The following is a 23,110-nucleotide window of genomic DNA, read 5'->3' on the forward strand; positions in this document are numbered from 1 at the left end:
TATAAAGTTTATGATGGCAGCCATGTAAGTTGTCATACATAGGCAGATGTGCATTTAATTATACAATGCATTTTATTTAATACTTTCATTGAGTTTAATGCTTTCAAGTAAGTTAATATGCTCCAGAGATATCCTTTGTGATCGCTACCATAGTACTTTTGCCAAATATAGTCAAAACAGAGTTCAAACAGCATTTACTCCTGGTGTCTTTGGATGCACAAAAGGCTCTTTTTTGTTTCCTAGCACCAGTATTTCCAGCTACTGCAGTAATTCTACACATGAGTTTTAGTCTTTAAGATAACATTTCCCGCTGGATTTGCTCCAAAATGGACTAAAGAGTTAAATATTGCATCAGGAGATTTCACTTTTAATCTAATCTTGAGTGTGGCTGCTCTGTCGTAGGAAAGACTGAATGCTGACACATGAGTACAGGAGTAATTCTAGAGACTGTTTTAATAACAAAAGAAACAGAGTTTGGTTTTGATGAATTTAGGAGAGATTATATTTTAGTTCTTGTCACAAGTACATGAATGGGAAGTTCTTTGGTACCAGGATTTGCAGTTTCTGAGCATCTCTTTTTCATGAGAGCAAATCAGTAAAGAAAATTCGCTTGTGTGCAAAGAAAGCCATTTGCAAAGGTTAGGGTTTTCCTTCCTGGTGCATCATGAGCACCATCTGTGGCCTGCATCCCTTGATAGGTCTCTTAGAAGATCTGATCATTAAATTCATAGAGTACTGCCTCTATTTTTGTTATTTGGTTATCGTATAAGGGCAAGGGATGTTTCTGGATTGTAGCATGACTGGAGGAGGAAACAAACAGTGTATGAAGTGCATCCAATTTGGCTTTGGCTGCATGCTTTTGGAAACCTTCCTAGATTCTTATCCAACGATTTAAACTTAATTTAGTGTTGAGAAATATAAAACGCATTTCTTGTTACGGTAAGCACAGTGACTGCAGACACTGCTCTGTGGTCAAATGCCAGCAGAATGAGGCATCCCCTGGAGTATGTTGCAATGTAATTTGAAAAGTGTAAAGGCAAAAGGCAAGGAAGGATGGTCAGGTCACTAACGTGAGAACATTTGGAGTGTGGTGTGTGCTTAGAGTTCTTTTTATCAAAGATGAGATAAGACAGATAAACTGAGGGTTGATATCTGTTGTTCTGCTGAACAGAAATGTCAGGCTTTCTATCCAGTGATGTTCTTGTCCTCACTCAACCAATGGAAAACTGTGCCGAAGTAAAAGAGGCATGGAGAAAATCCAGTGCTTGAAAAGCCCATTCCACAGGCCTACCCTTGTGCTGCAGACAAGGCAGTAAAACTTGTTTTCATGATGGTGGCCCTGTAGTGCCATGGATCCTGCTACAGCAAATGGATCCCAGTGCTCCCAGGGGGTGGTTCCTTGATCCTAAGCTGCCTACAAGGGAACTTCTTCCCGGCTCCTCCACTCTGTAGTGATGCTATGCCTTTAAAAATTGAGGTTCTGTACCCCTCAGTGATTTATTACTGTCTATAAGGTGACTGGGGTGTTTGTGTTTACCTTTAGTAATGTCTGTATTTCAGATTAAGCAATTTTCAGTCTCAGTTGAAGAGCTGGAAAAAGATGTGATGGGACCCCAAACAGCACAAAGAACAACGTAAAGGTTTTGTGCCTATTTATTAGTTAATAAATTATGTTAATAATTGCAGTTCTAATTAAGTGAATACTAAATTATGTATATTTGACAGAATAATTTAGGTATAGCTGGTGCGGACTTTGCAATGTAATATCTCAAAGCTGAGAACTGCACCAACAAGGCTGTAAACACTGCACCAAAAAAGAGAAGGAGGCTCAGTCTTCATTCCTGTGTGTGTGTGAAGGGTTTGCTATGAGAATTATCTGTTGCAATGGATCCCAACCACATCACTGCACACCCAGAAGTGGTCTGGGAGTTTATGCTCTCTGCTCCCTTTCTTGCCACTTCCAAGGCTCCTCCTTGGCAGCACAAGGGTTTTTTGCCAGATATCCAGGTACAAGTGTTTGACCTGATGAGCTGAAAAGCAAATTACAAAGAAATCTGGAGATCACAGTTAATTCCTCCATGGAATTTGATGAAAGCAAATGGGCAAAATCCACTTGAGTCTCTTGGTGACCAGGGTTCCCAGTTATTTACAGGGATTACCCACTGTAATTGATCCTTCAGGTGTTATGGAATAATGCGTAAAGAAAAAAATGGATATCAAAGTCATACAGAGATTGAGAAATCAGATGAGATCAGGGATGTTTTGCAGTGGGGTGAAATGCAGAGTCACATTAGAGCTGATGAGGCTTGTTGGCAGATATACTTGGCATTACTAAGTCAGATGGAGGCCCGGAGACCAAGAAATGATTCCCCAGGGGCCATGGTTTATCATGAACAATACTACATATTTCTCCTGGAGTATTCTCACTTATGGGAAGATACAACTACAAAAAACACATGCTAACGTATCAAATTCATGTATTGAGGTATGATACGTAAAATAGCATTACATAGCTATGAAGTGCAGTTTAGTGGGTGCAAGTTAGAAGTATATACAGGAATACAGCAATAAGTCTGTCCAGCTTAACCCTCCCCCAAAATTTAGCTGGGATACAGTCACAGATAATAACTTTCATGAAGCCGACAGGCAGATATAAAGCTTTCTCTTTAACTTTTTAAGTGCAAGAGGAACTGTGTGACCAAGAGCCTCTCATAGAGCCAACTGGGGCCAGCTGTGCTGCTAATCAGTGCTGTGCTGGGAATCTGCTCTGTGTTATTCAAGAGCCCTTTGCTTTCCAGGTGCTGTGATTGCTGAGTGATCCAAGCTGGACCCCCCAGTACTTTTAACTCTTAAGTTACATAGAGCTGCAGAAATGTGCTGTTTTATTAAAGCACCTTTGTTGGGCTCTTTCACAGATGTATGGTGTGGGCAGTGGCAAGATTTAAAGCAAGTTATTAAGATGGGTGGAGTAAACTATAAGGTAAATATGAAAGTTCCGGCTTTGTATTTCTTTAGTGATTAGCTTTTATTTCTTTGAGTAGCCTTGTGGAAAGAAAGTATCCTGTGTGTAATGCAGGATTGGTGCTGTGATATTTTTCCCAGTGATTCAACATGTGGGCTTCCTTTACTTTGTACAGTGTTGTGTGTGGGGAGAATGGAAGGACAGGGAAAGGATGTTTGAAACCAAACACCAGTGTGGAGATTTCGCTTTGATGTGTTCCAGCAATTAATGCGTTAAACGTTTTCATCAGAGACTTAGGAAAAAAAAAAAAGAAAAGACGAAGGGGTGTATAAGGAGGATTTGCCAGAAAATTAGTTTATAAAAGAAAGTGAAAGCTGCCTCTTATGTTACAGGGCAGGGAAGACAAAGTGCACTGTTACCTTTGTCTCAGCTTTTCGTCTTAAAGAATGTAATTGTCGATCGCAGGAGGCAGAGCCCACACTTCGGTGAGACCTCCCTCCCTCCCATCACTGCGGGATCCTCCACTTCCCCCTACAGCAAAGCAGGCGCCTTCACAGAAGGACTGAGAGCTTTCCAGGCATCCCTGGCCGTGCAGGAGTAGACATGACGACAGGAAGGATCTGCTGCCTGGTGCTGCTGACCCTCGGGGTGCTGGCAGCGGTGGTTGTGCTCCTGGTCACCTTGACTCAACCCAAGTGTGGTCCTCAGCAATACCTGCACGGCGCTGTGGCTGCTGACACTGAGACCTGCTCTAACATTGGCCGGTATGTGCACAGACCTCTTGGTTTGTCAGTTTGTGTTGTGTGTGCTGTGGGCTTGAGGTATGCGTGGTGTCTGGGAGCAAGTTGGGTTTCTGTCCCATCCCTGCTCCTGGGGCTAAGGAGGGGTGTCGCTCCTTGGGTGCTGGTTGCTGGCAGCTCAGAAAATGGATGGGGATCTTCCTCTGATGCTTATCTTAATTACCTAATGTCTCATAAATGGCTTATGGGGAGGTGCAAATATTTATAGTGTGGGAATGCAATGTTGTTTTTAACAACGGAAAAAAGAAATCAACTTACTTCATGGTGGTAAGTCTGTGGGATAAGTGGCTTAGGAATTCCTTATAAAAGAAGGGAGAGGAGTTAGTAGGGATCTGCAGCCAGGCCTCAGCAGGGGTGAGGAAGGTAAGCAGGTGGGATGGGATAAGGAGGGGTGGACAGCCCAGCCTTTAGGGAGTGTATTTCTGGACCAAAGCCTGCAGCAGGCATATCTGCTATTATGAAAGGCACTAAGTATTGGAAAGCGAAGTGTGGATGTAATTGAAATTCAAACAGGATGGTGTAAGTATGGAAGGCATGCTTACATTGCTCGAAAGGAAAGATGTAGGTGTAAAGAAAATTCTGCCCTGGTCGTAAGACTTTAGTTTGCACAACTTCTTTTGCACATATTCTAACTCTTAACTGTAACTCTTACTGTTAATTCAGTTCTTAAACCTTTGTATGCATGAAAATGGAAGGATGGAACTTAAACCTTTACAAGCTGCATGCAGCACGTGTGGATGCTGAAGCTGTGTGCTCTACCCTGGCTGGAGGAGTGAGGCAGGTGTTGGTGTCACTGCAGAACACTTGTTGTGGATTGTGCAGTGACAAACTGGCAGCGCTTGTGAGTAACTGGCAAAGGTGAATTGTGGCTGTGAGTACATCAATAAGTGAGATTTTTTTTTATGCTATGCCCCAGGTTAGGTCTCTTGTTTAACCTAGGCTGAGATCTTTAGCCTCGCACAGGAATTTTGTCACAGCAGTAGCAATGAAATCCAATTTCTCCCGGCAGTCTGAGCCATTAGGTCCTGCTGATGCCACTTGTGAGCTTCCACTTCTTTTGCCACCTAACTTTGGCTTTGGTGAAGCCAAGCATCATTCTGTGCACAGCACTAGTGCCTTTCCATACTGTGCCCAGCCAGTTAATTGAGTGGCTTTAAGATCACCTCTCTGCAGCTCAGTCATCTCACTCCTAACTCACATCCTCTATGTCTGAGGCAGGACGTGACTGGCTTCTCCTTGCTTGCTGTGTCTAGGGAGCACCAAATGCCAAGACAATCATTTCTTTCTTGTTTTCTGAAACCCAAAGCCCTGAGAAACAGACTTTTGGGGGAATCTGTGCTTGTCCCCTGCAGCTCAGGGATGGAACAAGCTAAGTTCTACTGTCATTGCCAAAAAATCCCAAGAGAATTAATCTACCAAAGATGGATAATGCTTCTTGACATACATGTATACATACATACAATACATAGATGTATATAAAATATAAAGCTTATGTTTTTTCCCCTCTCAAGGCAAGCAGCTTTGCTAAATTGAAGCGTGTTGTCGGAACCGAAGACATCACTGGCTTTAGATATGCACACTTACAATTTTCTAGAGAAATTTAAGTATTAAATTAAGTAAAATAAGAAAACAACTTTCCTCAAACTATTTCTTGTTGATGCTTTTAGTGGAAACATATGTAAAGAGTAACCTCTGCTGCACATTGGGGAAAAACAAACTAATTAGGCTTCATGATGAAGTCATATAATCAAATGAAAACAATGTGATGTGATTGAACCTATCAGCCTGCCTGGTGAGAGAGGAGTAAATGGCAAACAGGCCCCAAAGGCAACTGCACAGGGAGATTCAGTAGTGCCACTTTGTCCCTGCTCTCCCCTGTAACTCTGCAGTCCCCCTGTTTGCTGGGGCTCTGGGCTGGCCCCCAGCCATCTTTTTAATATCCTGTAAATCCCCTTGTGCTCTCAGAATCCCATGTGATGAGGGATGCTCAGAGAACCCCCAAGTGCAGAGTGGGCTCAATGCCTAATCTCTAACTTCCCTACGATCTTCATTCTTTAATCAAGGGTCTTATTTCCTTTACAGAATAGAAAACTAACAACCCAAGCCATGTGCTCTGCTGTCCAATATGCATTGAGCTGTCATTAGCAGTAATGAATTTCCTGAGGTGTTACATGATGGTTTAAGCGGCTGGTAAAGCAGAATCTTTGTGCTTCCTTGACAGAGCTTTTAAGTGAACTTAATGAGAGCAACCAAACCTCTTGTGCTAGATGCAACAGTGTATTTTAGTAAGTGGGATGGTGAGCTGGGGAAAACACTTCGAGATGCCTGTGTTTCTGAATTCTATCATTACTCAGCTATGAAGGAAGACTCAGCAAGGGAACCACATAGCTCTTATTTCCTTATTACAAAATGGAAAGAGGGGAGCAGAGCCATAGCTCTCATTTGCTTCTTTTTCTTAATGTGTGCTCAGCTGTTATCTTCAGGCTTCAGTTTCTCATCTCTGGACATGGTGTTTGTATACTTCAGGGTTGTGTGAGGTTGAATTGTCTGAGATTTTTATGCAACTCTTTGGCTCCCTGCAGAAAGCCAGCAACCTCGGCAAGATTCCAGCATCATTATCCTTATTGGCAGGTCCCGTGCTAGACTGGCTCTTAGCTATTGGCGCCTGATTTGCACTGCAAGAGGTTCAGTCTCTTGCTGCAGATGGTTTTACTGCTAGAAAATGGGGACTGAAAGTAAATATTGAGCAACTGATGAGTGTCTGTCCTCTCAGGCACAGTCAGGGGCCCTATTCCGGCAAAAAACTTGCCCCTGGATGAACCTCAGTGAGGAGGGATGGGAGGCTGAAAGAGAAGACAGAGCAGGCTTCAGAATGAAGATGTGGTACCAAAGTCCACCTGAGTTAATTTGTCTTTATGTCAGGAACCCATGAGAAGACTGGAGCTGATTGCCTGGCTGCAAGCAGTACCCAGCCCAGCATTCAAATCCAGTTCTGAACCTCTTGTTCCCTCCTGGCAATGGCGGAGGTTTTTGTTTGTTTTTCTTTCCATCAACCATGCAAAAAACTTTATATGCCCTTCCTGTGTGCTGTTTAAATTCTGCTAGCCACTGCTCCTCACCCATGTGTTTCCCAAATGGAAGACACAAGAGCCAGTAGGAAGCCAGGGAGGAATTTAGGAGGTGAGCTTGTTCTCAGCAGTGAGATTTGCTGCAGAGAGGTGAGCTGAGCTGAGCTGACTTGGCCCGCAGCTGCCTCAGATCTCACATCTGCAGCGTAGTGCAGCATAGACCCTGGGAACTGGCTTCCTCTGGAACAAAGACCCCCCTGAGGACAAGGCACTGGGAGGATGAGAATTTAATAGCAAGAAAGAAAACAGTTTGTTTCCTGGGAAGCTGTTCTAAGCAAAGGATCTGCTGTGAAAACCCTTTTCAGTGACAACCCAGCAGCATTTCTGAAACATCTCTATATCCCAAAGGATTTGCCTTCCCATCTTGTATTTCATTAGTTCTAAATTGGGTAACTTTTATTTTAACACAAACAGCTGTTGCTTTTGCTCCTCATCAATCTTAGTCAGGCAGCTCCTATGGCATAGGTGGTCTTAAAGAGGAAAAAAAGAAGAAAAAACATTAAAACCCCAGCGTTTCAAGTGTATTTCAAATGGCATCAGCTCCTCTTAGCCCAGAGCGCAACTGCAGACTTCAGTCTAGTGCTGCTCGACTTGGCTGCAAGGAGGTTGTGAGAAAGTACCATTATTCACCCTTCCTGGGTGGGTGAAGCACTCTTTTATTGCTGCTGGAACAAGACCTAATTGTTAACATCCTCTTCTGTAGGGAAATGCGTTTTTACTCCTGACTTTAAGGAAACGCTGTTAATGACAGAACCCTAAATCTGAAACTAAGTAGCAGGAAGGATATTGTTATCGACTCTTGCCAGCTGTAGTGCTAAGTTGTCTCCAGAGAAACCTCATGAGGTGCCAGACTGTTTTGCCTGTAGGGTTACATTTCTCTCCACTGTATTGCGTTATAATTATTCCTAGCAGTGATGATAATAAAGGAAGGCAAACTAATAAAACAGGGAGTGCTCTTCCAGTTTGGCTGGTCAAGAAAGATGTAATGGTCCTGAATTCCTCAGGCATCATTTCCAGGGAAGTGGCAGAGTTTTGGCTGAATGCAGGCAAGTCAGGCATGGGGGGCTGAGGGTGATGTGCCAAGAACAGGATCAGAGAACAAGTTTTCTTGCCTTTCAAATAGGTTGGAGGGAGACTGGGAAGCTGACGAGACTGGCAGCCTGTCTGCAGACAGCACAGTGTGGCTGTGGGCCTTGGACCCTGCTCAGATCGTGGGTACCTGGAAAGCCTCCCTTCCCCTGAGCGAGTAAAAAGTTTGTGTATATCTTTACATGTGGTATTTGCTGCCAGAGGTGACAGTGAAGAACAGTTGCCACACAGTAGGAATATAGTTGGAACTTCTGGAAACATTCTCCTGTTATCTTGTTTATACTGTGGAGTGATTTTAATGGCGGGTAGTGACCAAGGACAAAGCAAAACTTGCTTAGCTTTTCTGTCTGTTTGTTTGCTGCTGCTGTTATTAATGGTAACACCAAGAAGTCACAGGCAGGAATTAGGGCCCCACTACACAAGGCACAAGAACAATTGAGATTATCTCTGGCTTTCCTGTCTTCCTGAGGTGCTCACAAAGCCAGCTCTTGGGTGTGATCCATCTGAGAACTGTCAGGTATCAAGGCAGGATGGAGTAATTCAGAGCTCATAAACAAGCACTTTATTTGCCTGGGGCAGTGCTAGTGAATCCTCTTTGCTGACTAACGTCCTCCTCCCATTGGTTCCTTGATTTTGGTAGGGATTTTGTTTCACAGCTCTCAGCTCCTGGAAGAGGTCTGTTACCCTGACAGCCAGAGGCACCTTTTGGGATCAGACCTCTTTTCTCTTCCCTGATCCAAAATCCTGATCCAAAATCCTATCTTGTGTTATTCTGACTCTGTTTTTAATTGGGAGTGTTGGAGGGTGGGAGCATGCATAAACTCTTGTTGAGAAACCCTCAGGTTTGTGTGCCTTGTACATATGGCAGTGCATTAGCAGCAGATAAAGGGTGTTTTTGCATGTAAACAAGTATTTGGCAACACCAAATGATCTTAGCACCATTCAGAAGTTGAAGGCAGGCCGTGTAGGTATACAAACATTAAATAGATATGTTTACTGTTGTCACCTTTTGGAGGAGGGACTGCTCACCTTTTGTAGCATACAACAAGCTGTGACACAGAACGGATGGGGATCCTCACCAGGGAAGGCTTCTCCAAGCTCCAGTGTTTCTGGAGACAGAAAGAGTGGCAGGAGAGCCTCTGGGTGACAGGCAGTGTAGGAGTGCCACTGCTTTGTACCTGTGAGTGACAGCTGTGTGTCTGATTTTCCTCGCTAACATCTGATTGCAGTGCATTACATTTAAAGTTGTTTTTCACTTAGATTTATCTCAGGACTTTGTTTCTCCCTGGCACTAGGCTTTGTACATGGGCTTGGAGGATCATTGTACCAGGTCAGTGGTCCTTCACTCCTTTCCCAGCTTTCTAATATGCTCCCAGGCCTCCTGCAGGCATCATCCTGAGCCTCAGTCACCACTTCCACGGTAACATTTGGGGAGCAGCTTGCTGCTAGGAGGCTGAAAGCTGTGCAAACAGAAAACCCCATGGTTCCCTGTGATTTCATTACTCCCCAGTTGTCCATATACAATTTCCTTGCAGGCAGCTGGTCCAAGGTCACTTAAACAAAGGAAAACCACTATCAGTGGATCTGTGGGTAGCATCCTGTTCCCAGCCCCGTCAGGTCCCAACAACAACAATGGATGTAAAATAAACAGCAGTCCCTCTGTGCACTCTGTGTTCCTGCCACAGCCTCTGGGAGCAGTTACACTCCAGTCAATGAACTGTTCTTCCACTTATTTATCATTCTGACTTTGCCATTTCTAAGCAATACCCCAAGATGAGCACTGGAAACCTTCTTAGCAAATAGCAGGGCTGGCCACTGGCACTGTGCATGAGGAGACCCCTCTTCAGCAACATCACATTTCCACTGAAAGATTTTGTTATGGCAGTGCTTGAAGGATGGTTTGTTCAGACATGTTTCTCCAGCTGAAATTCTCTTCTTTCAACAGTGTGGGGCTGCCTTAATGCCCTTGTGATTTTTGGTGTGGCTGTACCTTGGTAGAAACGATTGTTTTGTGGTGGTTTATTTATTCTTGTTCTTCTTGTTTGATGTGGGTTTTTTCTTGTATTTATTTCCCTTTATTTGAGGATAAAGGAGGATGGTGGGGGGATTTTTGTGCTACAGAAGCCTAGGAAGGCAAGTTGCATAAACAGTGATTTAAGGTTTGAATTCTGTGCTAATTGAGATGGTGATTCTCAGGAGTTTGCTTCATTATTTATTATTCATTATTTCTGCTTCGGTGTTTCCAGCCTGTTGACTAGCATATGCCTTTTGTTGGGAATGGTAGGTGGGGAGTCAGAAGTAATTTGTTTGGTTCCAGCATGTAGATGCTCTCCTCTCTGCAGTGAGCATCCTCCTGCATGTCTGGGAGCTCCTACCCAAGAGCAGCTGCAGTTCCCTTTGCCTCGTGACTCCTTGCCCAGAGGAAAAGCAGCACTGCTCAGGGTAGGTCTTAAAGCCCTTTACAATTCCCTGAAAGGAGATTATAGCAAGGTGGGAGTCAGTCTCTTCTCCTGATTAACAGACAGGATGAGAAGAAATTGCTTCAAATTGAAGGGAAGCTTCAGATTAGATATTAGGAAAATCTTCTTGAAAAGAGTGATCATTCACTGGAATGGGCTGCACATGGAGGATTTTGAGTCACTGTCCCTGGAAGTGTTCAAGTGTAGGAGTGGCACTAAGGAACAGTGGGCAGTACTGGTGGTAGGTGGGTGGCTGCACTAGAAGATCTTTGAAGTCTTTTCCTGCCTCAGTGATTTTGTGATTTTCATGGGAGTCCTCCATTCCACCATCTCTGGATTTTAACTTTGTGGGTTTTTTCTTCCCTTTCTACTCCAGGGACATCCTGAAAAGAGGAGGCTCAGCTGTGGATGCTGCCATTGCTGGTTTGATCTGCACATCAGTGATGAACCCTCAGAGTTCAGGTCTGGGTGGTGGAGTCGTATTTACAATCTATAATGCAAGCACAGGTATGGGCCAGCCCTGCACTCCCAAATTCTTTCATGTTATTTCGGAGTAATTTCTTTTATGTAAAAGCTGTATACAAAACCACACAAAATGTACTTTTGCTCTTAATCCAAAGCATTAATTACAGGAGCTGTCCTAAAAGTTTTCCACATGCAGAGCAGGGTTGAAGAGTGCAGTTGTTCATAGACAGAACATGAGTGTCGTGGTAGGGAAGGAACTTTGAATTTAAAATGAACTGACTTTGCCTCTCCTCAGCCTGTAAAACAATCCCAAATTATATTTCAGAGTCACATATCTGACTGGTACAGCAAGATCTGAGCTGCCACTTGGAGGAAGCACTGCCATGGCAGCAGCTGGGATTGGAGTGCAGTGTGTGTGCTGGCAATGAGGGTAGCAGCCCAGGGCTGTCACTGGTTTGGTGGAGCCCATGGGATAGGACTTAATGGGTTTGTCCTGCAGCAGCAGCTCAGGCAGAACCTGCTGCCATGGGGAGTATCTCACACTATCACTTGGTGTGGGCCAGACTCCCCAGAGTGATGCTGAAATCTGTTGCCCCAGGAGATGCATCTTCTGTTCAGAAATCTGAATCCAGCATTTTCAGGGCTGCTGGGAAGTACTTCTCTGTTTGGTTTAATCTCTTGCATTACTGTGTTCCTGCTTTTATGTTTTAATGTTTTTTAAACTGCCTTGGCTACCAAACCCCCCCAGAGCTTATAGATGCTGACAGACACAGTAACAATATCACAGTTTTGAAAACAATTCCAAGTAGTATCATGGAGTTGCAAGTCTGGAAATTCTCAGTTGTTTCTTAAGCAATAGCATAATTTTTGGCAAAGCACTTATATTTTTTCCATCTCTTGGCAGAGCTGCTTTCCCTTCTACCAGCAACCCTTCTTTTCTGCTACCCAAATTATCCTGCTATGCAGGCTCTCATTTGTGGTACAGTAGCACCATGGGCTCCTGCAACAGACAGCTCTGTGGCCCGTGGTGGAAAAAGACAGATAGAAAGCAGATAAGGAGGAGAAATAATTAGGCTACACTTGAAATAAAAGTGTGTGACTTTCTTTTTTTTTGGTCAAGTTTCCTGACACGTAGGTGTTACAAATATGATACAAAAATGACTTTGCATTGACGTCACTCAGAAAATGACCAATCAAGTAGAATGACACTCAGGTTTTATCTCTGACACTTCTCACTGGCAGAGGGAGCTGCATCAGATGTGAAGCAACATATCCCAGATGCTGGGATGCAGACGCTGGCCTTGTCCATGCACCTTTATAATCTCTAGGCAGGCACTGGTCAGTCTGCTGAGCTGAATTGCTGTGTGATGTTTACCTGCCTTTTGGAAAAGACTGTTATGCATTTTCTCCTTTCTTTTTCTAGGAACAGTCGAGGTGATCAATGCCCGTGAAACAGCTCCCCGAGATGTTCCTAGCAATCTGTTGTCTGGCTGTGCTGGTTTTCCCATCGGTAAGGACTGTGTGTAGTGCACAGAAGTAAGGATGAAGGAACTGGGGACCTTGGCTGGGGATTGGGTCTAAATTGCCGAGCTTCAGATCTGCTTAGCTATCTCTTTGTCACCTCACTACCACTTGCAATCACTCTTCATCAGTTTGCTCTTACCAACTGGCAGCAGGCACTCTTAATTCAGCAGCACATCTTGGATCTCTCCATGTTTCTTGCTGTATCTATTCTCCTTCCCTAGCACATTCTGTTTTGGGGAGTGTCCTTGTTCCTGGAGGAGATTTTCTTGCCCTTGGAAGAAGAGCTGGAAAGGAATCATGAATGATTCTGGTTGGAGGTTTCTGCTCCAACTCCTGCTTAAAGCAGGGCAATGTCAGAACTAGAGCAGGCTGTTTGGAGCCTTATCCTGTCACATATTGTTATCTTCTCTGAGGATGGAGAGTTTCCCAGCCTTATTTGACTCCCCAGTTTCAGTGTTTTCATGCTCTGCATGAATGTGTTTTCTCTGATGTCTAGCTGCAGTCTCCTTTGCTGCAACATGCCCATTGCTTTTTGTGCTTTCATCATGCACATCTACCCTTCCTATTTTGTACTGGAAGAAACAATTGAACAGAGAAAACTGCCATTTAAAGGTCCATGTTCTGCCTCTGCAAATCCATACTTTGAGTGCTTTCAGAGATTTGTACTCCACAGGCCCATGACTTACCAGGTGTAACACTGCAGTTCTGCTCTCCAGGTCCCCAGTGGATTGCTGTACCAGGAGAAATTCGTGGGTATGAAGAAGCCCATAAGCGTCATGGCCGCTTGCCATGGAAATCCCTGTTTGAACCAACCATCAAGCTCCTTTCAGACCCACTTGTTGTTTCTCCAGTTATGGACAAAATAATCAATCACCGAAACTTTTCCCAAGTGGGACGAAACCTGTGGTAAGACCCACAAATTAAATTGAAGTGCAAGGAACACTGCTCCCTCAGCTCAGACCATTCTGCTAACATATAGCACAGGCTGCTGCATCTGCTGCTCAGTAAGTGCTTGCTATGGACAGAGAATAACATAAATGTTTGTTTTGGAGATCTTTTACTGTCAGCAATTTTTTCTAGTTCATAGTGGCTTGGCACAGCAAAACTTTTTGCTAAGCACATCTGCTCATGAGAGCTGGATGGATGTAGCCTGCCTCCATCTGTGTGGAAATCGTCCCCTGACAGCAGGGAGCTACAGCAGGCACTTATTCGGGAAGCCACACTGGTCTGAGCTGGGGTCAAACCATTAGATCCCATGGAGGATAGTCTGTCTATGGGAAAATGTGCCTGGTGTTGTGAGTAGCAGTTGGCTGAGAACTTTTCTCCATGTACACTGCAGTATAGCACTGGCTTGGAAAGTATATGGTATATAGAAACTAAATCAGCTCTGGGTAGGAAAGAGGGTCTGGCACTGGGAACAGAATAAGCACGCTCTGTAATCTGATGGATGTTCTTCTTTAACAGCCCATTGATTTGTGACGGTGAAAGGTTTTTGACAAAAGGAAAGACCTTCAGGTGGCCAGCACTGCAGCGGACGCTGGAAACTTTGGCAGAAAATGGACCTGCAGCATTTTATGAGGGACAGATAGGAAAGGCCCTGGTGGAAGACATTAAGAAAGTTGGTGGGTAACAGCTATGTTTTAATACTAGTAGACAGGCTTCTTCCCAGCAACTGGGTGACAGTGAGGGGGGATCTGGGGATAGCCAGCAGATGGCATTTACTCATTACCTGGGGTGATACAGGGTGAACACCTTTTCCTCCATTCTTGTAACCTAGGCCCAAAAGCAGGGATGAGAGCCAGCCACTATTCAGGTATTTGCCTGTAGCACTCATATATTGGCCTTTTCAGTTCCCTTAGGCTTTATGATGTCCTAGGACATCATAGTGTGTTAGATAGTGTGTTAGATAAGGGCACAAGAAGACTCTGTTGTGCTAGGTAGAAGAAATCAGTGTGCAGAAATGGCTCTTCAGAAACCTTACCAAGGCTCTGATGGGTCCAGCCAATAGCACCTGTTAGAAGCACATGTTAGCATGCTAATGACAGCTGTCTCTTTGGTTTTCTGTTGAAGGGTCTGTGATCTCAATGGAGGACCTTAAGGCATACAAAGCAGAAGTATCCTCAGCTGTGAACATTACCCTGAACAAAAACATCACGGTGTTTTCTCCTCCACCACCCATGGGAGGTGCTGTGCTCATGTTCATCCTCAAGATATTGGAAGGTAAACTGCTAAGAGAAAGTGTCCTGCAAGAGGTTTGCAAAGAGAATTGATCTACAGCATTAGAAAATTAATTGGCAGAAAGGGTCTTGATGAGCCAGAGTGGGCTCCTAAGCAGCATTATGGTTATGCTGTGCAGTAGGATGAGGAACTGGCTCATTCTTGCAGTGTTTCAGGATCAGGAAAATGTTTTCTCTGGAAGAGTGGCTGCAGTATTGGAACAGGCTGCTCATGGAACTGGTGGAGTCAAGAAACATGTAGATGTGGCACTGAGGGACATGGTTTAGTGGGTGTGGTGGTGATGGGTTGATGGTTGGACTTGATGATCTTAGAGGTCTTTTCCAACCTTAATGATTGTATGATTCTCTTGTATGAAGTGAAATGGGGAAAGGAGGCTCCTTTAAACATTTTATAAAATTCTTCAAGAAAAATGAATGGCCAGTGGGTCCATTAACCAAATGAATCCATCCTCCCCTTTAGGGTATAAATTCAATGAGACATCAATGGCGACACCAAAGGAAAAGGGAGAAACCTACCATCGCATTGCAGAGGCCTTGAAGTTTGGCAATATGCTAAAGCCTGAGATGAAAGACCCAGCCTTCTCTGAAGCCAAGGTAAGCTACTGTAGTGCACAGGAGTATTGACAGACACCAGCGACACTGGCAGCTTCTTCTGTACTGCTTGAGAGAGGAGAAACAAGGGACTCCGTATGCTTTTTTTGTCTTTTCTTTTTGTGCTTTAACCCCAGCAGGCAGCTCAGCACCACTCAGCCACTTGTTTGCTCCACCCACTTGAGAAGGGGGAGAGTCAGAAAGATAAAAGTACAAGAACTCATGAGTTGAAATAGAGACAGTTTTCTTGGTAAAGCAAAACAAGGAATTAATTTGCAACTTCCTACTGCAGGCAGGTATTCAGCCACTCCCAGGAAAGCAGGGTTCATCATGTGTAATGGTTTATTGGGAAGACAAATGCCATCACTTTGAATGACCCCCTCTTTTTCCTTAATTCCCCCTGCTTTTATTGCTGAAGTGTGATGATGGTATGGGCCCTTGCTGTGATTACAGGCAGCTATGGAAATCATACTATCTGACCAGACTGTTGAGAGAGTCAGAAGAAAAATAGATACCCGTGGTGACCATCCAGTCGACTATTATAACTTATGGAAGTTAGCCTACAACCATGACTACGAAAGTAGAGGCACAAGCCACATCTCTGTACTTGCTGCAGATGGCAGTGCTGTGTCTGCCACCAGCACCATCAACTATCCGTGAGTAGCCAAGGGGTTGGTATTTCACTAACATAGGCCTCACATCAGTCCGACAGGGTATGTGCAAGGCTTTTTACCATCAATGAAAAAAACAAAACACCGTAAGTTTTCAGTGATTTAGGCAATTTCTTGCTTGTGAATGCTTTTTTTTTTCATGTGATAGCAAAGGCCTTTGAGAATCAGCCCAAAGGAACACCACAGTTCACAAACATGTAACAGCTGGAGCTCTGCTGAGGTTCTGTGGGTTGAGCAAATCCCCACATGCACTTGTTACAGAAAGCTTATTTCTGACTCCAGCAGAAGCAAATACCTTTTGGAAACCTCATTTGGAGTGGCTGCAGGTTGGCAGAAGGCAGGGGTAACCCAGCAGGGTGCCACATTAAGCTACTATCATCCACAGTGGAAGGACACTGGTTACATAAAGGATGCTTTCTTCCTCCCTGCAGGTTTGGCTCCTTCATTTATTCCAACCAGACTGGGATCATTTTGAATAATGAACTTGCTGATTTCTGTACAGCAAAGACAAGTATTCAAGCAGGTGAGCATTTTCAACCTCAAAATAGAAAACAAGGATGGAAGATGGAGAATCAGGCTGCGTACAAATGAACAGGGACTATCTACAAACTGTAGGCAATCTTTACTTTTCAAAGTCTAGATGAGAGCAAGTTTATTTCAGACTAAGTGGATAAAGACATGTAGCATCTGCGTCTATTCACATCAACACTTACATGGAAATGCAGAAGTTTTGGTTTCTGACAAGGGGGATCAGGGATTTAAATTAAAAATGCAGAAGCTAATGATGAATGGGTAGGGAAGAGAAGAACTAAAGCAACCACTTAACACTGGTTTGTGAAATAAGCTGTCCCTGATGCGAACTGCCTTGGGTTTGCTCAAGAAAGAGGGCATCAGCACTCCAAGGGCACGACTGCAGCTAATTGTTCATTATCTGGGTTGAATGACCTTCAGCTAGTCTTGACTATTTGCATGGTGCTCTGTCCTTCCTATTTAGCCTCTACTGTAAAGGGCCAGTTTCTTGTGAGGTGAGGTCTCAGCACAAGCAATCTAGATTTCTGGAAAGCTTGGGCCTTTTGAGCAGCAGGTTGGTTCTCTATGAGGAATGCAAAGCTGAAATAAATGAATCTGTGTGTCCTAATGCCCTTAGCAGACACATGGGATGTATAATACTTTCTGCCTTTGCCCTAGGAGAGAGGCCTCCCTCATCAATGGTGCCTTCAATCCTCATCTCGAAGTCGGGAGACATGCTGGTGATTGGAGGGGCAGGTGGTGGCTGGATTATCAGTGCTACTGCTATGGTGAGTGAAGGGGTACTGCACAGAAATACCTTGCACCAATCAGCCTAAAAACTGAACAAAAAAACCCAAACATTTGCTGCTGTTAGTACTGCTAAGTGGATGGCAGCAAAGAGGGCCTGTTACTAACAGTCCATCCTCACCAGTTCAGCACTGCTGAACTGTAATTTGACCAGGAGATAATAGGAATGGAGGAGGTTAGGAAAACCCACAGCAGTTGCCAGACTTTCAGCATAGTGAGTCCCCACTTGTTCTTTTCTACTCATTTCTTCTTGGGCTTTGATTCCTTGGTGCTTTGTTCTGTTTTCAGTTTAGAAGTCTCTAATGGCTGCAGGTCAGAGGTTATAGCAAGTGGTAGCTGACTCCCTCAATTGTTTTTTAAAAGGGAAGAAGCTAGAAGAATTAAAGAGCAAATTAAGGAAGTTATTAGGAAGAAGAGCACCAAAATGTCATGGCCCCTAAGCCAAAACCTGGACATCTCCTGTTGGTTACCATGAAAGGATGCTTAGGCTAGAGTGACTTCTTATAGTCCAGCTTTGCACAATCTCATTGGCAGGATTTGGTCAGGGTTTACACCAGTGCTGAGGAAGACAATGTGGGGTTCAGGTTCTTGTTCAATATCTTCAGTTAGCATGGGATTTGTTTCATTGCAGGCCATTATAAACAAGCTGTGGTTTGGTTATGACTTGGAGCATGCCATTTCATCTCCCATCATGCATACCAACAAAGACAGTATCCTGTTTGAGGGACACTTCAGTGAGGTGAGCAGCTTTAGCTGGATTTTCCTGTCATCTCCTTCTGATGGGAAGGAGAATGTCTCTGTAACTCTCCTGCATTCTGCTTCTAGCTAACCTCCTTCTGCCTTGAATCACACATTCTTGACCTGACCTTGCTATACATACATCATTTTCACGTGTGCCAATGCTAAGACCTCAAGTCCCTGCCCAATTTACTCCATTTTTTTCTGCTCTCCCTTCTGCAGGATGTTAGGAACAGCTTGCTGAAAAGAGGACACAAAGAACAGAAAGTTGAACTTGCAATGAATGTTGTGCAGGGAGTTTCCAAGGAAGGAAAATGCATCTCTGCTTACTCTGATAAAAGGAAACTGGGGAAATCAGCTGGATATTAGCATGAAATGCCATCACGACGTCTCTATTCTAGTCAAAACCACAGGAGATAACTAGATTCAGATTCATGCATCTTCCACTGCTGCTGAAGAGCCTTGGTTAAGAACACAACTGGTTTCTTTCAGGCTGTTGCCACGATAAGCTTCTAATTACTGGGGCTCAGCAATGTGAAGTGACTGAGTAACTATAAGAAATGTCTGTAGGGTGAGGATTACAATGTCTACAATTACGTTTGGGCTTCCAGGTTGGGTTCGGAAAGAAAAGGAAACAAAGCTCTGTGTTCTACCTCTTGGTTTTGCCATCCAAAGGAGCCCTACTTTTCCCATAGAATGGCAGATGAAATCATAGTGCACCATAGCGCTAGCTTGCTGCCAAGCATGTTCTTTACTTTGAAGACAAAATGGATACCATGAGCTGAAGCCTCATTCAACCCTACCCCACTGGTCACTTAAAATCTAAACCTCCTATGGAGCAATGTGAAGTTGCTGCTCTGGGGAGGGAGAGGCCTCAGCTTAGTTCCTTGATGACACCTCTCCCCATCTATGCCTGTTCTTCCTCCTCAGTGCCTGCAGAAGATAAGTAGCTTGGGAAGGCAGGTGAAGATAGCAGCTGAAGAAACACTGTATTGCTTTTGAAGCTTTATAAGGATATATATATTTTATATATATATATAATCAGAAGACTTATTTTGTAGGCATGAGCTTCTTCTGGTCAGGCAAATGCCAAGACTGCTGAAAAGTGCTGATGCAGTTGCAAAACCCTTTTCTTCCTTAGCCTGAGTACATGCTCTAATTCTCTGTTTACCACAACTAGTCTCAATTGGTCCCTAAAGATGACAAGAATGAAATTGCATGACTATTTGGAAGCTTCTAGAGGAGAGACCTGAACCCATTCATCTGGCCACAAGAGGTCCTTTGCAATTAACCTTGCTCTGCTTAGGATGGCCAAAGGAATCTAATGTTAAAACAACAAGTAATAACATCTCACCACACACTTCTCAAATAAGCAACAACTTCCATTTTCTGAAAGCCTGTGAATTTTACTTTCCTATGGATGCAGACAGTACTGTTATGAGTGTTTTTGACAGCGAAGCTAAACTAGGTAGGCACTAGCAGAGACCCTCCTCGCCCCCCATGATAACTGTCACCTCCCATGCAACCCTTGGTATTTCAACTACACGAACAAAAAACCTTCCTCTGTAGCCACCAGAACAAGTATTTAAGCACGGACAATTAAAGTAAACCCAAACCAGACCATCTGCATGCACTGTTGTAAACAAAGCGAGGTGAGTAATGAGTCTACATTCTTAACAACAAATTTTGTCAGCAAGTCCAATGCTTTGTTGAAATCTTGACCTTCAGATGAATTTTAATGATGTTCTGAGTGAAGCTGCCTAGATCCAGACATAGACAGACTGGATCCTGGCTTTAGCAAGATCTGCAGTTATTTCTAGCTTGACCAACTGCTTTGAGCTTACAGAAAAGCAACCAAAATGGCACTGGCTAAAGGCAGGGTGAGCAGTTCTTGCTTTGCTATTAAGCCATGCCAAATCATGTCTCACTTCCAGAAAAACCAAGACATATAGCAACTGATCCTCCTGATTCCCTTCACTTCTGATGTACCAAAGGGTAAAGCACACCTTAATTATCCAGCCAGTGCAGCGTATCACCTTTCCAGTAAACTACCATCATCTACATCTCACAACAAAGCCTTGGGAATATTATCTGCAAACCAGCACTCAGTGTAATGTAACTGCTTTGCTATTAACCATTGAAACTGAGCCAATTAAGCAGTTTCAGAACCTGTCACAGATTTCATTTGCAAGGCAGAAAGGAATGCGTGCAGATCACTCACTGTGGCAGTCCTGGATCCCTCAATGACAAACAAAATATTTTGTGAAGCATAAGTCTATACCTCCTTCTCACCCTGCCACTTCCTCAGTGCTGCAGAAGCTCAGCTCTCCCATGCTGGTCCTGCCCTATTCATGCTGATGCCAACAGAAGAGTGTTATAACTAGTCAACTTGCACGGACTTTTACAGCACTGCTGTACATAGGCTGCTCTATTTTCTATGTCTTCTTTAAATTATATTTTTAATAAAGTGTTTTTAAATGTTAAACTGTTACCTAACTTAAGGCACAAGCAGTTGTTTGAGAAAGGACTTACCTCCTTACTTTCACTTTGGTTGGAGTTATATAAGCACATACATTCCTCAGAATCATAACCCTATGAAAAGCATCATCTATGTCACTATAATTTCCTGCTTTGAAGCTAGACTCACATCAATTCCAGCAACTGCTGAGAAAGAGACAGTGTGTAATGCCTAGACCTTGAGGCTTTCATTTTCTCTTAAGTATGTTCTGTACTTTGAGCCTCTTACAGAAGTTTCCACCAGCTGAACAGATGCAATTAGTTACTACTACCACTGTTTCCAGGATTTCATAAACAACCCTTAAAGCCTGACAGCATCTGGGAACACTCATTTCTTGATCTTAGGCAAAGTTTTTATGACGTGGCATTCCAGTCCATGCTGGTGAGAGAACACCAATACCTACTCATGGACAGGCATTGACACTGTTATCTGTTCCAAATCAGATACAGGTCACTGAGAGCTCATTGACTGATTAATTGCAGCTTAACTTCAAACAGCCAGCTGTAGCATGCTTTTTAGAGGCTTAATTTCCTCAGAATCCAGGCCTGCAGTATGATGGGGAAGGAAGCAAAGTGGGGAAAGAACAGGCTTGTTTTGGATATTTATATATTTTTTCAATCATAGCTTCATCAAAGGAATGAACAAGCAAAATCTCACAAGAACTTTGTTCAAGCAGACTCTCACCATCCCTTTTGGAAATATCAGCTGTGTGGGCAAGAAAAATGTGACACCATATTTATTTGTTTTAATTGTGCCCAGAGTTTTACAGGTAGCATCTCTCCTTTAGACCTTCTCAACAAAAAACATTAAGAAAGGTTGAAGCCTCTTCCCCAGTTACCCACTCATCTCCAATGATCAGCTGAAGTGAAAAGCAGAAAACATCTTTTATAAAAAGCAAAGAGTAGTGAGTTTGTGAAAGCTTATCTCCATTTGGAGCCAAACTTCCTCCTGTGGCACGGGTCTATTAGTTTATCCTTGGGGTCCTGTAACTCCTGTCTATACAAACAAGAAAGAAGTCTCTTCTCTAGCTGTGACAGGGACATTCCTCCTAGCTGAAACACTTCTTGCAGCTCGGGGGAGCCTGACCTTCTTCAAAAACTGGATACCCAATCATGGGATGGAGATGAGGCAGGGATCAAGCTCAAGGCAGAACAGACTCTCCAAGTAGGTCACATCCTGGTAGAGATGTTGTAGCACACTGCTGTGGCACGAGGCACTTCGGTTGTGATTGTTGAGAACCTAAGTCCCAGCTCTGTCAACAGAACCACAGGCAAAATTGTTCCCTTTCTTGTTAAAGTCCCTGAATTGCAGACCTAAAGGATCTTTCCCCCAGACACACCTCAGTGTCACTAGTGCCCTGATGAAGAGCTGCGTTGGGTCAGTAGCCTGCAGGAATGCCACCTTTCCGGGAATCAGAGGCTGCAGCCCATCCATCATCTGTTCTGAGAATGGCTTGCACAACTGAAATGCCGACGGTCGCTCGTGTGGTATCGTGATTTCTCATCTGTAGTTGTTCTTCTACACCCTGAAATGCAGAAGTGCATGAGGACAACAGGAGAGAGTAACTGCAGGTGGACTGGATTCTGTGTCCCGAGACCTCCATGTGTGCCCCAGCATGCAGTGCTTACATTATGTAGGTCTCCTAGAACTATAAGCTGTCCCTCTTCTTCCATGGGACTCAAAGTAACCTCGAACAGCCCAGTACTGACCTGTCAGCTTTAATACTGCTCCCCTAGGAACATTTGGCAACACATAATAATTTTCCACATGCACATGTCTTCCCAACACTGTGAGACCAGCACCAGACAAAAAGCTCACAAACACCCCAGCCTCAAGTCAGACAAACCTTCTCTATTTGCTCCTCAAGCTCCGTGACATTGGGAAACAACTGATCATGAATTCTGGGCTCTTCCACGGCTTTCTTCACATCATAACCAAACCAGATGGAATTGATGATTGCCTGTGAGATGCAAAAAAGCCTTAATGTTAGCTCCTTGCCTTCAAAGAGACCTGATCCTCGCAGAAACAAAGGCAGAGATTTCTGAAGGTTGTTCACTAGAGTAAATGGAAGATCTAAATTGTAGTTCCCTCTGCTTCCAGCGCTTCCTCTCATAGGTACATTGCAGCAAGTCAGGTTGTATTTGCTTAGGATGATTCCCACACAAAGAGACCACCAATGGCTAAAATGAGCACAGGAAAAGGATCAGATCCTCAGGATAGTGTAGCTGGATTTATCCTGCTGTGAGTAAGGCACTACTGGCTTGTTTGGCACACAGCAGTCACCTCAGTATATACATACACTTACAGCTTCTTGCTGCTGAGCAACTGGTTTCCTTAAGCCTGGCCCATACCTGCTTGCTAAGATCACAGCTTGAAGCTGCTGGCAAGTGAAAATAGCTTTAGCATCAAGAGCTTCAGAAGCTGCTTGTAACATCACTTGCAGAGAATTCTACCTTAGCGAGAAAGCAGGATCCAGCGTGATGCTCTGAATGGCTGTGCACTTGCACAAGGAGACAGCTTTCTCCTGTTGTCACTTTGGGTCTAACTGGGCCTTTCAATGGTTGTCACAGAAGCTCATAGGGACCCTGCCTGGCAAAAGTTCTTATTTAGC

The 23,110-nt window shown here is 44.0% G+C and overlaps 2 protein-coding genes across 11 annotated transcripts in view; one reads left to right on the forward strand and one right to left on the reverse strand.

Annotated features, from left to right (window-relative positions):
- Positions 1-2,917: 2,917 nt before the first annotated feature.
- On the forward strand, positions 2,918-20,466 carry GGT5 (gamma-glutamyltransferase 5). 2 transcript variants are annotated; one of them, XM_015878269.2, is made up of 13 exons: positions 2,918-2,980; positions 3,428-3,726; positions 10,815-10,945; positions 12,327-12,413; positions 13,144-13,333; positions 13,892-14,049; positions 14,498-14,647; positions 15,125-15,258; positions 15,709-15,911; positions 16,358-16,449; positions 17,115-17,224; positions 17,875-17,982; positions 18,204-20,466. In XM_015878269.2, exons 2-13 carry the CDS (start codon positions 3,566-3,568, stop codon positions 18,348-18,350), a joined length of 1,671 nt encoding a protein of 556 aa, XP_015733755.1. In that variant the 5' UTR covers positions 2,918-2,980; positions 3,428-3,565; the 3' UTR covers positions 18,351-20,466. The 2 variants fall into 2 exon arrangements, with proteins under 2 accessions (XP_015733755.1, XP_015733754.1); XM_015878268.2 differs by having other exon boundaries at positions 2,962-2,980; positions 3,355-3,726.
- Positions 20,467-21,212: 746 nt separating this feature from the next.
- The window catches only part of GGT1 (gamma-glutamyltransferase 1), a 42,557-nt gene continuing 40,659 nt past the window's right edge, over positions 21,213-23,110 (reverse strand). For 8 of the 9 annotated variants that reach the window (XM_032447956.1, XM_015878267.2, XM_015878262.2 and 5 more), the window contains 2 exons: positions 22,346-22,459; positions 21,213-22,024 (listed from right to left, as the gene is read on the reverse strand). In XM_032447956.1, the coding sequence (XP_032303847.1) occupies positions 21,878-22,024; positions 22,346-22,459 (261 nt within the window). In that variant the 3' untranslated portion in view covers positions 21,213-21,877. The remainder of the gene's footprint in view (positions 22,025-22,345; positions 22,460-23,110) is intronic. The other variant, XM_015878260.2, reaches the window with a different exon arrangement.

The sequence above is a fragment of the Coturnix japonica genome, chromosome 15 (genome assembly GCF_001577835.2).
Source record: "Coturnix japonica isolate 7356 chromosome 15, Coturnix japonica 2.1, whole genome shotgun sequence".
NCBI lineage: Eukaryota > Metazoa > Chordata > Aves > Galliformes > Phasianidae > Coturnix > Coturnix japonica.

Excerpts from the sequence above, each read along its gene's own strand:
- GGT5 (XM_015878269.2), top strand. The coding sequence starts at position 3,566 with ATGACGACAGGAAGGATCTGCTGCCTGGTGCTGCTGACCCTCGGGGTG. Across the intron at positions 3,727-10,814 it reads ACCTGCTCTAACATTGGCCG|GGACATCCTGAAAAGAGGAG; the intron begins GTATGTGCACAG and ends TTTCTACTCCAG. Across the intron at positions 17,225-17,874 it reads TTATCAGTGCTACTGCTATG|GCCATTATAAACAAGCTGTG; the intron begins GTGAGTGAAGGG and ends GTTTCATTGCAG.